At 38.3% G+C, this 14,437-nt stretch overlaps 1 protein-coding gene across 1 annotated transcript in view; it reads right to left on the minus strand.

Annotated features, from left to right (window-relative positions):
* The window catches only part of TRHDE (thyrotropin releasing hormone degrading enzyme), a 216,162-nt gene that overhangs the window by 66,854 nt on the left and 134,871 nt on the right, over positions 1 to 14,437 (minus strand). The window contains exons 8-9 of the mRNA XM_061997273.1: positions 9,656 to 9,721; positions 7,018 to 7,205 (exon numbers count right to left, since the gene is read on the minus strand). Coding sequence (XP_061853257.1) covers positions 7,018 to 7,205; positions 9,656 to 9,721 — 254 coding nt within the window. The remainder of the gene's footprint in view (positions 1 to 7,017; positions 7,206 to 9,655; positions 9,722 to 14,437) is intronic.

Genomic DNA, 14,437 nt, shown 5'->3' on the forward strand with positions numbered 1-14,437 from the left:
CAGGAACAAGTTTTAAGAGTACTTCCTATTCTGATTTGATAATAATGCAACAATCAGAAGTGCCTCTAAAAACCAAAACAGCAAGACAAAATACTGGGGACTTTCTAGTGGTTTCCATAGCAAAACAAAACCCTATTGCAGCAGACTGTGCATGACACGAGTATTGGGCTGTCAAACACCTGCATCCAACAGCAAAGGCCCTCCTGCCACAGGCTCCTCCAGGTCACTTGCAGAAGCAGCTCTTGTGACTGCTCATCAGAGGAGCTGCACTCTGCACAGCACTGTCTTCTCTCAGGCTGCTGGGGTTAAGGATTGTCCGTACGCACACTGGAGGACAAAATCTGCTGGTGTCATAGAGCTGTCCTCCACTAACCACCAGTGCACATGCAAGGAGAAGGAGCTCCCCACACATTCTCTCTTTTCGGCAAGAACAAGTATTTTCAAGTTCCTTCTTGACCAGTAAGAAAAAAAAAAAAAAAAAAAAAAGGTTAAATCAATAGCTGGCTGTGTTCAAACACAGTTCTTTATTCCATTAAGGATTCTTGATTTTTTAATCTCATCTCCAATAATTTCATTTCCTCTGTGCCTAATACCAGTACCTTCCTCTCCTGAAGCCCTTTCCCTTCGTCCTTATTCCAGCTTATACATAGGCACTTCTGTCAGCCCAGATGAACCAGGACACCACACCTACTCCCTAGGCAGCAACACAAAAGTTACTTCTAGTAGAAACACTGATACAGGTGTAATCTTTCAAGTATCACAAAGAAAACACTCAAAGTACATGAGAAAACGGAAGAGGACAGAATATTTTCCAGAGACAGAGAGGTAAATTAGTACCTCTTTTTCTATTTATGTCTTGTTAGCCCTTCTCCCTCAACTTATGGAACAATGTTGGTCCATATTATGGTCCTTTTTATTACATAATTAATACTGCATATGCTACTTTATTCTGCAAATTGGTCTAAGAAGATCTCAAAGATACTTAGCAGCATTTCCCTTGTGCTCCTAACATTTTATTTTGTGTTTAACCAGCCCCACAGCTGATAAACGGACAGGCAAAGTTCCCTGTCGCTGCTCAGGTGATAATGTCATAAAACTAAGAAAGAAGACATATGGCAATATCCAAACACAGCCATGCTTTTACTATTCAAATTATTATCAGTAAAGAGACAAGCAGAGCTGTTTTTTCTGCAAAGCCTGAATAAATGAGCTTTGTGTAGGAAATTCAGAAGAGACTTGAAGGGAAATAATTGTGCAGTTAATAATTCATCTTGGAGTTGAGTGACTGCTGAGCAGCTCTGCTGCCTGTTGTAAAGCCTTTCGGTTGTCATAATTACTACATGGCGTTATACTCATGAGTCTGTACAGCTCTAGTGTTGCTAGTCATGTCCCTGGCTTGCACCATTCAACTGAATTTTCCCTAGTTCAGCTACATGGAGACAGGCACAGAGGATTACCACATGACAGCACACATGAACATCCTGTCCATATCCCATTTGTACCTCTTCTCTTTTTCTCTTTCCTCACAGTTAGCTGTTTCAATGCCTAGCAAGACATTTCACTTTAGGATGTTATCATGAACAAGCAAAGATTAGGTACAGAAACTGTGTGCATGATAAGAACACTATACAAGTGAATATTACCTCAGCATCAAGAACTTAATTATTTTGATAACATTGGAAAGGTTATTTCTCCACTTTTGCAGAGACTAGCTCTGTATATTTTTAAAAGGCAAAACTTATACCCATAACCAGAAAGCTTTAGTCTGCTCTTCAATACAGTATATAAAAGGTTTATGGATTTCATCAAAACTGATTAGTTTATTGTCTAGACCACAGATTATTTTTCATAAGATTTCTTGTCATATCTGTGACCATTCTCGTAATGATGGATGAGACTGGAACCTTAAAATCATCATTTCCTCTGTCAGCAGAGAAACCCACTGAACCCTGTCAGATGGTATATTACCTCCTCCCCTGTAGCCTTATAATGTAAGGGCATAATCCGTTCTCACAGGGGTCCAGGACCAAACCTACACATAACTAAAGGATTGTTATTTGAGGGAAGAATATGAATTACACAGTTATTACAGGAGTTTTAAACTTTTGCTTGGATAAGCTGAAACTGCTATTGAAACATTGTACCAACCACAGGCTTCGACATTCAAATCAAAGCTGGTGATTTTACCACTTCAGAGGAATGGCATTCCTAAAAACAGTGTCTGTCATTGTTAGTTTTATTCTCTCATAAAATAAGAACTATGGATCATGTGAAGGCATAAGTGTCAAGTAAAATCTATGTTCAGTTTGCAAAGAAGTGGAATTGCATACCTTTTATAATTTCAGGCCAAATATTAGAGCTTAGCATGCCATACAGTCTATGCACACAAATAAATCACAGTCTGTATAGGTATGGCTCTTGAAACACATTTTTCTGCAGTTACAGAGACAGGGAGTCCAACTGCACAAGAGATGGGAAAATCAACTATATGTAATCATTCTCTTCTGCAGAAGAATTACAGAGACTTATAGTAATGGATTAGGCAGAGCTAGGAGTAAAACGCTGTCAGAAGTATCAACAATTTTCACTTTTACTGTTTATCACTTAGAAAAATCTGCTTGCTGCTTCTATATTCCTCTCTATAATTTCAGAGAGAAAAATTGAATATGCTGCTTCACATTTCAACAGTTAATTGCTGGATAAACACATAGCATAAAGAAAAGCACATTTTATAAAACTAAAATGGTTCTGAAATATTCAGTTGCTTCTTTTATTTACATTTCTTATGCAGTAGAGACATCTGAAAGATTTACTCTGAAGTGACTCTTTCTAAAGGAAGGCAAAGTTAAATTTGCCTAGAGAGGGTCTGAACAAGAAATTTAAACTCCTCATCACTTTGAAGGCAATAGAACTGACGTTTATTGCTGTTCCATGCCGAACTACAGCCCCACCTCTGGATAACTAAAGACTATATGGCAGATGGATGTTTTAAGAGCTTTCCCCGGAGTCTTCCACTGCATATTGTGTTGTCTGTTTAGATGATAAACTCCTGGAAAGGCCTAGACCTGTACTTTTTTTCTGTGTTTTGTGCAGCTCTACTCTTTACAGTGGTTAAAATTACCACCATGATTAATCCATAGATAAACTACCCTAAGGAAACCAATGTTGCCTGCCCTGCAAGAGCATGGCCTCAACCGTGGCATAAATACCACTTGCTCCCTGTTATTTACAGTGCCTCTTACGGTTCCCCATGGAGCCATGCGTCCAACGCCTAATTCATGGGTCACGCAGGGGAGATGAGCACCGACTTTATTGGGCTGTGAATTAGGCCACTGATAATGTAACATCCCCAAAGCCTGCAGGCTAACATTATACATGTATAAATATATACACCTCTGTGTCTCTCGACATATACCTGTGCTATCAGACCCTGCTGAATGGCAGTAAACCGTTGCTGACTTCCTGACCAAAGCTCCTTGCAGAATTAGCCAGAACATTGTATTTCACAATGGTGCTGGACATCTGTCAACATGCTGTTTCCCTTCCAGTTATCACTCCCATTGTGTACTTCTAGAAAAACTAGTCTCTTTTTATCATATCATACAATTTTTAGCTCTTACAATGGTAAAAACCAAGGTAGGGTAATATATCATGAATCATCAAATGACATCACATCATGTGATTTTCCCTATCTACTGCTTTCATAATAATTGAAGCAGTAATGACTTTTCCACATCTCTTCCCCCTCAAAACAAAGAAAGAAATAAAACCCAAAACATATCTAGGTCATCACTGGCAGTAAGATTCAACTTATTCTCAGTATGTCAATCTTGTTCTTCTATTTAATTTTATGGCTATGAAAGGACATTTAATGTCTCAGAGACATTGTGCATATCAAGCCACATTTGCCTGTGGGTGGTGCACCAAGAAATTGCACAGTCATTATAACACTCAAGGTGCTATATTAACTAAGACATAGGACTTCATTGTAAACTGGTGGATGACTCTGGAAAGGTTAAAGGCACACGTAAGTTTCACCTTTTGCTAAAAGAATACAGTACCCGCTCTTCGGAATTTATACTTAGGTAACGTGGCTTTCAAATAACTTCAAATGTGAAGTGGCAAATTAGCTCCATCATGTAATTGTCGCGAGTAAACATCCCATCTGTAAAGCCATCCTTGGGCAAAGGGCTTCCTTCCCATTTGTGATTAAAAGGACATAGAAACACAGAGAAAAACTAATCCAAAGAGGGAAGACAATGGGAAAGAGACTCATCAAAGGCAATACAAATAATATGTATTGTATTGTCTGTTCAGACAGTAAATTCCAGGAAAGGCTCATACAAGTATCTTTCTCTGTGCTCTCTGTAGCACTAAATCTTACTTCCGATGTTTAGAAATGATAATAAAGATAAAATGTGTAGATGAAGTCTCCTAAGAAACCAAGAATAACTTTATCTGCTGGTGTAGAACACTATCCTTCCACATATCACAAGATACAGTTTGAATTCTGAATTAATGTCACATATGAAAATAACACTAAGTCTTAATTCTCACCTGTATTAGGTTTGCATGGCAAGGTTTTGGTAGCAGAAAGTCTACAGGGGTGGCTCCTGTGAGAAGCTGCTAGAAGCTTCTCCCATGTCAGATAAAGCCAATGCCAGTCAGCTGCAAGACTGACGCACTGCTGTCCAAGGCCGAGCCCATCAGCAATGGTGGTAGCAACTCTGAGATAATGTATTTAAGATGGGGGAGAAGTTGCTGTAAGATAGCAGCCAAGGAGAGGGCTGAAGGTATGTGAGTGCATCAATTCTGCAGACACCTGTATCAGTGAAGAAGGAGGGAAGGAGGTGCTGCAGGTGCTGAAGCAGATATTCTCCTGCAGCCCATGGTATAGTCCATGATGAGGCCCTGTCCCTGCAGCCATGGAGGTCATAGGGGAGCTGGGAGAGGACTCCACACCAAAGCAGGTGGATACCCTAAGGAAGTCTGTGCTGGAGCAGGCTCCTGGAAGGATCTGCAAACCCACAGAGAGAGGAGCAGGTTTCCTGTCAGGACTTGTGACCCCATGGGGGACTCATGATGGAATAGCCTGCTCCTGATGGACTGCACCCCTTGGAAGGGACTTAGCTGGAGCAGTTCATGAGGAACTGTAGCCTGTGGGAAGGACCCATGTTGGAGTAGTTTGTGGATGACTCTCCCATGGGAGGGACCCCATATTGCATAGCAGGAGAAGGGTGATGACAATGTGTGATGAACTGACCACGATCCCCATTCCTTTGTCCTGCTTAAGGGGAGGAGGTTGAAAACCTGTTAGTGAAGTTGTTCCCAGGAAGAAGGGAGAGATGCAGGAAAGATGTTTAAAGATTTAGTTTTTATTTCCTATTATCCTACTCAGATTTGATCAGTTATAAATAATTTCCCCAAGTTGAGTCTGTTTTTCCCATGATGGCACTTGCTGAGTGATCTCTCCCTGTCCTTATCCTGACCCACAAGCCTTTCATTGTATTTTCTCTCCCCTGTCCAGCTAAGGAGGGGGAGTGCTCAAACAGCTTTGGCGGGCACTTGGCATTCAGCCAGAGTAAATCCACCATACCAAATATTCCACCTTACAAAACCATAGTCTTTACTCACGTCTGTACAGCAGTAGTTATTACAATCAACATTGAGTACCTAACAAATCTATTTAGGGAAGCCTCTGCAATACGTAAAATGCTTAATATCTCGGGTTCAGTCAATAAAAAAACTAATAATCTCTGGTTTTCTGAGTAGTAAAATCTATTTACAATATATTACATGTATATACATTTGCACAAAAGATATTTTCAAGTGAGTAACAGAGAACCTCTCACACTGCACTGAACTGTGAGTCATGAACAATTCCAACTGTCCACCTTCACTTATTTTATCTCTTTTCACAAAAGAAGTAACTTCAGCTCAGAACCTAAACAGATGCTTAATATCTTGCTATGTTGGACCAATACAGTCAGAAAAATAATTTACTCTGTCCTATGTCTGCATTCCAAAATATTCATGTTCTAAAAAAGATAACAAATTTCTAACTATTTCCCAATAAACATAACTGTATTTTCAGGCCCTCCTCGATAGGAATATTCTATAAGCTGCAGATGTGTCAATCAAAGTTTGGTATTAAATTTTACTCTCCAGTGGTTTCAATCTGCGGGACAGAGTACTCAAGGTTGACAGCGTGCCCTCTTTCCCACTGAGCATGAATAAGTGAACATGGAAGTTTTTAAGTCTATCTTGTAATTCTCTAGCATCAGCTCTACATTTTTGGCCTTAAAATATGGTGCCAAAACTGCTTTAAACAATAAGGTGAGGATTCCCTTGCATCAACCAGGAATGTCAGCTTGTCTCTGGGATGAAGAATGCATGTGGAGTCAGCTGGGAATGAAACAATCTAAGAAGTGGAAAAAGGGTAAGGGCAGAGATGCATAACGGGCTGCTGATTTCAGCCAGTTTAACAGCCCTCATAGGACCAGTTCAGCTAGCTTCAAAAACAGAATAGCTGGAACCCCCTGAGTTGTACAGAGGTCTAGCTCAGCTCTTGACTGCTTTCCAACCAAGCAAGGTATGTATCTGACACACAGTTACATCTGTACACTTAGTGTATGAGCAGGGAGAGATTCACTCCAAGGAATTACTTAAAATGAGGAAACAGACCTTCCAACCACATTCCAAATTCTTTCATGGAATGTGAGAAAATCAAAAGAAAAGGAGAGGAGATAGATGTGTGATGTAAGACACTAAGATGCAGTCACACGGAGAACTGTCACGATGCAAATGAACACATTAAAAGATTTATTTTCTTGTTCTATTAATCAATTCTTTTAACTAGTCTCATCACTACTACACTTCAAATGGAAGGGTCACCACATGCTATTGATACCAAGCAAAGTTCAGAAATTTCTAAAGAGATATCTTCATAAAAATACACACATAAAGCACTTAAACAACTACAGCCTCCTGAAAGATATACATTGAGAAATTAAGTACCTATTGTCTCCAAGTGCAGTATCCTTGGGTTTAGCATCATTGTCATAAACAAAACGCTCTTGGAAGATCACTATGACGTTGTCTGTAGTTTCATTTCCCAAGATAGTGATAACAGGATAACCCATCTGTAATGTCCACTGATCCATTACTTCTTGGATATTTACAGATTTTCCAACTCTTTTTAAAGCCTTCAAGAAAAAAGAAAAGTTTCAATTTATTGAAGAAATATTGTCATCAAACAAATTAAACATTTTTTTTGTCCTGGAGACTATAATTAGATTTAGAAGTTTAAGTAATCATTCACACATGCACACACACACACATTTACATCCAATATACACATACTATATAATTTAATCAACAGTCTGTGTGTATCTTAAAAATAAACATTGAGCAATCTTGCCAGAGAAGAGAGTAACACTCGGAAACTCCTGTTTCCCACACCATTCAGGCACTTTTGCTGTAACAGAATAGCTTGCTTTGCAGGGTTTTAACAAAGGCCTCAGAAATACATGGTGTCTGTCTCCAAAAGATATTCTTGACCAGCTAAGGTTAAAAAAGGCTCAGTGTTAGTTTACCTAGAGTAACTACAATAAGGCATATTCAATGGGTCTGATGTATAACAGTACAGAGGTTCTCTGTTCTGAAAATCAAACTACTAGTTACTTGAAAACAATGCCCCTCATGTCCAAAGTGAGGATATGTATACCAAGATATCCTCAGCTCCTTCATAAACTCCACCTGTCATAACATACAGAGGATTAATGTGTTCATATTTGATACCATATATCAATAAAAATGCTGTTTTACAAGTGAACTTTCATCTGAAACAAAAAAAGATACTATGGTATCATGGGACATGAGACTGAATATGAGGAGAATGACAAGCATCATTTGTTCCTCAGCAATGGAAATGTCCCTAGCTGCCAAACAGTCCTAGATCACAGATTGAGGAACCTCCCATGAACATAAGCAGAACCCGGCAAGAAGGCTTAAGAACTGAAGTTGCAATTGCAATGCATTAGGAAGAAAACATCCGGCAACAAACAAGCTTACAAGCGAGGCAAATGGAATTATTAACCGTAACAACAGATCTGAGCACACAGCATAGCCATAGTTGTTATGGACCAGAATACAGTCTCATTTTTGTTTTCTTTTATTAGATATATGTTCTGCTATTCTTTCAAGATTACATTTATCCTTCTGATCTCCCATCACCCAGAACTGTCCAAAAGGCTTTAACAGAGGAAGACACCAGGTGAGAAGCAAGAATTTTGCAGTGGCATTCAGCTTCAGATAAGACATAGACTTAAGAGCCTGACTGCACATCTCAACTCCTATTAACAGCCAATACAGACACAAGACTCAGTTCAGTTGCCCACACGTAGGTGGCTAATGTCATTTGACTTTGACCTGCCTCTCCAGAAGAGTAGAGATTTCCCAATAGACCTTGTATCATATTGATTAGACCCAATGGAATGACTTGAACACCCTATTGTACCTAATCTGGCACCAGTTGCCTGTACTTGAAGAACTATCATAAATCTGTAGTCAACAGCCTGTGGTCTGTTCTCATTACAAAATAATCATGTAGTGGCTGGTCAATTGAATTTCTCTCTATGCTCTGATGACTAGATTTCCAGGACTCCAGTTGCTCCTATTCACCAAGTATTGATGAGATGTCCTAAAATATTTAACACATTCTTGCAGAACTGGTGGACCTACAGCAGACATATGGCAGCTAGAAGCCAGGTAGGATAAATTAAGATAAATGTTGTTAGATGTCTATAGACAGGCAATTGAATCCATCCCTCATTGACAACAATTGGAGCTTGGATGCATAGCTTATACATATGTACCTGGTTGTCTAGATAAATGCAGATGTCTTGACCTCCAGGTGAATCCTGGCTTTGGTGTCAACAGTTAGAGCTAGAAGTTGGTATTTGTGCCCAAACTCCCTGACTGTACTCTACATTGCCTTGCACTCTGACTGTATTCTAGCATGCCCAGATTAGTTCTGTAGGCAAGAAATTCAGGCTTACTCAACTCACTTTATGAAAATTAAACTCTGCCCTTACAAATCCTTGGACTGAGCTCTAGAAACTCACGATGAACTTGTCCATGCTTAAGCTGAGCATAGACACAGAAACTGTAAGTTTCTACAGCATGCCAAATGTTGAACATTTAGCTGTTCACCCCAAACTTTAAAGCTTTAATAGTTCTGTCCTTCACACAAATTGTAACTCCATACAAAATCACAAACACACCTGTTGTAATGGTGAAATCAGGGTGCTTTCATGAACTTTCCAGCTTATGAGCCTCAGCATGCTGCCACTAAAGCCAATGATAGCAGATTCTATGAAGTGTATTTTACTGCACCTCAGTGGCATAGCACAAGCAAGGAAATATTTTCTAGTATAACAAAGAAATGCCTCAAAAAGCATACTTTGATGTTGACACTAGGTTAACTGAAATGGAATTTCTTTGCATCAATTTTTATATTTGCTCTGGGGTCTGAAGATCTCAATATGCACTATTCACTCCTAACCTCACCAAAAAAAAAAAAACCTCCAAAACAAACCAAACCCACAGCATATTCGTGCTTCTCCCTCAGTGCAAGAGATTAAAGCATTTTTACCTTTGACAATGTGTTCCAGAGATCATTTCTGGCTGCATTGCCATACTTGTGAATGGTTAAATAGTCCTACAGAAATAAAATAAAAATACACATCAGTAGTACTATACACAAGCCAAATAACTAGAGCTGTGAATCACAGCTATTAGAAGGCAAATCACATCAATGCTTCCATTAGTCAGAAATCTAGAAAGATAAAATACGTTCATTCCAAGGCAGTAAATAAAGAGTTGTTTAAGCTAGTTTACAATGTAAAAACTGTTGCTATAAGTTTCATCTACAGTATTCAATGCTCTACCTTTTTTGAGTAAGTCAGTCTAGAAGCTAAATATTTTGAATATACATTTAAAATACTTGTCTAATCTCAGAAGAGGTTCCTAGGTAATTCTCACTGATGAAAGTAAAAGTTGCTGAAATACAGTTCCAGTTGCTTTTTTAGTAGGCCATTTTGTGTCTAGTGTCAAAAATTTGCTCACTCAGATGCCAGCTAGACTTGTTACAAAAGATTTTACCGACCAACAGATGACCTGAACTCTCATCTAGGGAGATCCTGGCACTTCAGTGTCAAAACATTGGCAACAGGGGCTGTAACAGGTTATTGCAAATGTTTTCCATGTCAAGGAGCAGTAGAAGAGGGGTAACAGGAACCTAGCTCTGTGCTTGTGCACAGGCACCTAGATCTGCATCTTCATGACATACGTAACTCAAAACCTTATGAGGTTTTATGCTGAATGTTCTCACTCATAGTTTCAATGACTGAGGGTCTATTCTATCACAGCAATCAGAAAGATAATTCCAAATAACCTACCAACATATTAAATTTAATTCCCAAATTGATAGTGTAAGTACAGGACCAGGTTAGGGCCCTTTTCAATGACATCTGGATAGAAAACACTGTTAGTTTCCCACTCTCTTATGTCCCTAGACAACAGCTCATTGAATTACAGAAGAGAAATTCATCATTGATTATTTGAATAACATACATTTCAAGCATTTTCATTGGAAGAACTAGATGAAATAGTACATCAGAGGTTGTAAATCAATGGGTTCTCCTGCATTTGAATTTCTACCATCTTCACTTTACACAATGATAGAAGACAAACCCTAATTTACAGCACCATGATAAAACTGGGACAAATTTGCTGACTCTGTTATCTATGCTTTGTGTGAAGTAAGATACTTTGGGAATAATTAGGATTTGGAAAGCAAATTTTCTGATACACAAATTGTAGCACCTGTGACAGATTTAGCTTTTGTCAGCCAGCTTCTAGCACAACAAGCAGCAACTCCCATTTAATCACAGGCTCGGAAGGCTAAATGAGAACACTGACTCTGTAAATGCAGTGTTGGGCCTTAACAATGTCATGAGACTAACTTGGAAAAAAGACAATATTATATAGACTGCATGTATAGCACACTGTGCTTCCATTTTGTCTAAAAATACAGAACCATTTAAGGCACAATGAAATATTTAATGGCTCTCAAAGCTAAAGAAGCTGAATTGCAAATTAAAAAGCTAACGTAGGAATAAACAAAAGTAGGATGAGGTAAATAAATAACAACAAATATACATGTGCAGTACTAGAAAATGCTGCATGTACTGGTCCTTTGGAGAGTTCCTTTCAGAATCATTACACAGCAAAATAAAATGGTTAGAACACTTGAGAATTTACTCCATGCAGGCAATAATCCTGTTTCCCAATCTAGAATTGGACATTAAATTTGACTTTTACACGTTGCATTCAGAAAGACTGCAAAGAGATTAAACATTTCTGCCCTTTTGGTTTTTCTCCCAATGCACAGATTGTGAGGTTTAGATGTGGCTCATCATTCAGTTAAAAATTTATAATCCTCAAATACAACACATTTATCACACAAAGGACAATAAAAAGAATATTAACATTTAAAACAAAGTAAGAAAATACAATGATAAACAAAACATATGAGTACAGTTCTGGTACCATACAACCTGACCATCCATTTTTTCATTATTTTGTGAAAGTTGCATTGAGACCACGTACATAGCATCAAACTAGGAATGTCATTGAATGGACGCAACACAAGAAACAGTCCTAAGTGACAGCGTCCAACAAAATATGTTTCAATAGTAAATCTACATTGCAATCCAATGAGCGAGAAGTTATTGAAGCAGATCCAATCAAACATTCTCATATATTAGTATCCCGTTTTCAACAGTAGCAGACATCTAGAAAGGGTAAAAAATAGAGCAAGCATATGTGATACTTTCCTAGTATGCTCTCCCATCCTCCAGCACTTCATGACACAAGGAATCCTGAGCAGATTAGTATCTTCATATTTAATAGTCATCTTCTGTGAATTTGGCCAGTTGCTTTCTGAAGCCATGTAAATGTTTAGTATCTGCAACACCTTATAAAAAAGCATTTCCCACTTCAGTGACCTGTTGTATAAAGATACCTGTATAAAACATCTGTTCATTTCGTGTGCTGCTCATTTCCGGCAAGTAGCAGTCACAGCACATTACCATTCCCTACTTCACTCTCTCCAAGCCATTCGCGCTTTTACTGATCTTTATCACATGTGTCCTCATACCAGAGCTTGGTTTTATAGTGAGACCACCACCAGATGCAACCACTCCCAGATATGTTGCAAAATTAAATTTTGTTACTACTATCCAAACCGTTGACTTCAAAGCTAGCTAGGGTTATCATGATGCAGCCTGAACTTTCATTACCAAATTATCAGACTCTTGAGCTATCCTTCATGGACATGCACTCAATTTTAAAAGGAAGAGAAAGTGCCTATACATATCAGTAGGAAGTACTGAAATACAAAGCCAAAGATCTATACATACCTTGCTTCTCTCTGCTAAGGATGGAACAAGTAGAAATATCATAGAATCATAATCTATTTTTCTTCTTGGGGACTCACTTCTAAGTCTTAAGTAGCTTGCAAAGGTGCAGAAGACATGTTTTCATTCACTTTCATTCACTGTAATTCTCCAGGGCAGCAGTGTTAGCCACCCCTTCACCTTCACATTGAAGAGAAAATAACCAAAACAAATAGAAAAGAGATGCAAGCCACAGAACAGGAAAGGAGGACGACACTGAAAACACAGCTGCCTGGATCTAAGCTGCGCTCAGCACAGCTCCAAAGGAGGTAAAGTGACTTAAAGCCACTTTCTCATAAATGCTTACATCCAGAGCCATCTGTCTGCAAGGCTTCTTCCTATCGTAAACTCACAAATCTATCACTTACAAAAGTTGTTCCATCAACTGGAGTATGCTGGAGCATGAAGACATGCTTCAGTCATCTTTCTAATTTTCAGCTATAGCCCTTTCATATGTGTAAGAAGGAAAGATGGCATGAAAAACCTTTAACAACCCAGGACTCAAGAGCGCTCTTCCACAACTCTCCTTTTCTCCTTCACTGTAATGTCATCTCTAAACTTTTTCTTTGTCATGGGTAAAGGAGAAAGACAGTTCCCAGACCCTAGTGCAGCATTACTCAACATTAAAATTAATCAAACACACAGAGAAAAATGATAATTTGGTTTTGCATTTTCAGCAAGCATCCTCTTGTAATAATCTTAACGTCTTGGTATTAAAACATAAAGCCACTCTGCCAAAAAGAATAATGAAATATGATCTCTTTACCTCTAAAAAGGAAATAATCAAAATTAATGAGACAATGTGATTTCTTACATGTTTTAGTAATTTTTAACATCAAGTTAAAAAAAAAATCCAGAATCTGTCATGCCAGGAAAACAAAATACAACTATTGCACAATCAATATCTCACATAAAATTCTAAAAGATTAAGACTAAAATATAATGTTTTGTCAAAAAGTAGTCTTAATTCCCTAAAAAGATTAAAGGCACAATCCTTTTTGAAATTATTATTTGAATACTGAAGCAGAGAGCTTGAACGGTAGTAAAATAAGTAGTATGGTGCTAAAGGGTTTTCAGAAATGTTTTTAGTACTGTTATATTGTTTTAGCTTGCAGTCCTTTTATTGTGCCAGACTTTTTTATGTAAAGGGGATTATTTAAAAGGAAAAAGTCTTTTACCCCTTTTGAATCTTCGTTCTCTCAGTTCTGCTTGGGATTGAGCCTCTTGTTTTCAAATAAATTAACTATCCCATCATTCAAACACGATAACACAACTAATAAAAGGTAGTGACCGGTAAATGCAAAGAGGTTAAACAAGTGTATAGGGGGGAATAAGTCTCCAAACATGTATCTTACTTTCAGGGGAGACTTCAGAGCTATAACCAGGAACTGAAACATCAATTCTAGGACCAAACTCCTTTCTCAGTTTATCTGTTTGAAGTTGATTGGTTGTCTGAAGGAATAGCTTCCAACTTATATGAGTGGTGCTGAGATCTGAAACAGATTAACATCGAATAACTTACTTTTTCTCCTGAAGATAAATGGGAAATTCCACTACAAAAGATGAGTGAGGAAAAAGCAGCAAAATATTTTGGCATCAGACTCTGTGGCTATGTTTCCCTGAATACCGTCACATCTCAGGGCTCAGGAAACAGCAGTCCTGCCTTTACCTTCTTCTTTTGTATTTCATTTCTACTCCCGGGTGCACATCCTCCTCTATTCTGCCTACAATATGGTTTTGTTGAATAGTTTTACACATGACTGCTGTATCTTACCAAAAACGGTTATTACTAAAAACATTTAGTTGAGATGTAAATTGGGGTATAAGGCTCCAGCTATCAAATACAATGTATTTGTTTTCCCAGAAATTTGTGTTCTTAACCTTAAGCCACCAGACACCATCTGACTAGTGCTGAC

The sequence above is a fragment of the Colius striatus genome, chromosome 1, assembly GCF_028858725.1.
Source record: "Colius striatus isolate bColStr4 chromosome 1, bColStr4.1.hap1, whole genome shotgun sequence".
In the NCBI taxonomy this organism is placed as follows: Eukaryota; Metazoa; Chordata; class Aves; order Coliiformes; family Coliidae; genus Colius; species Colius striatus.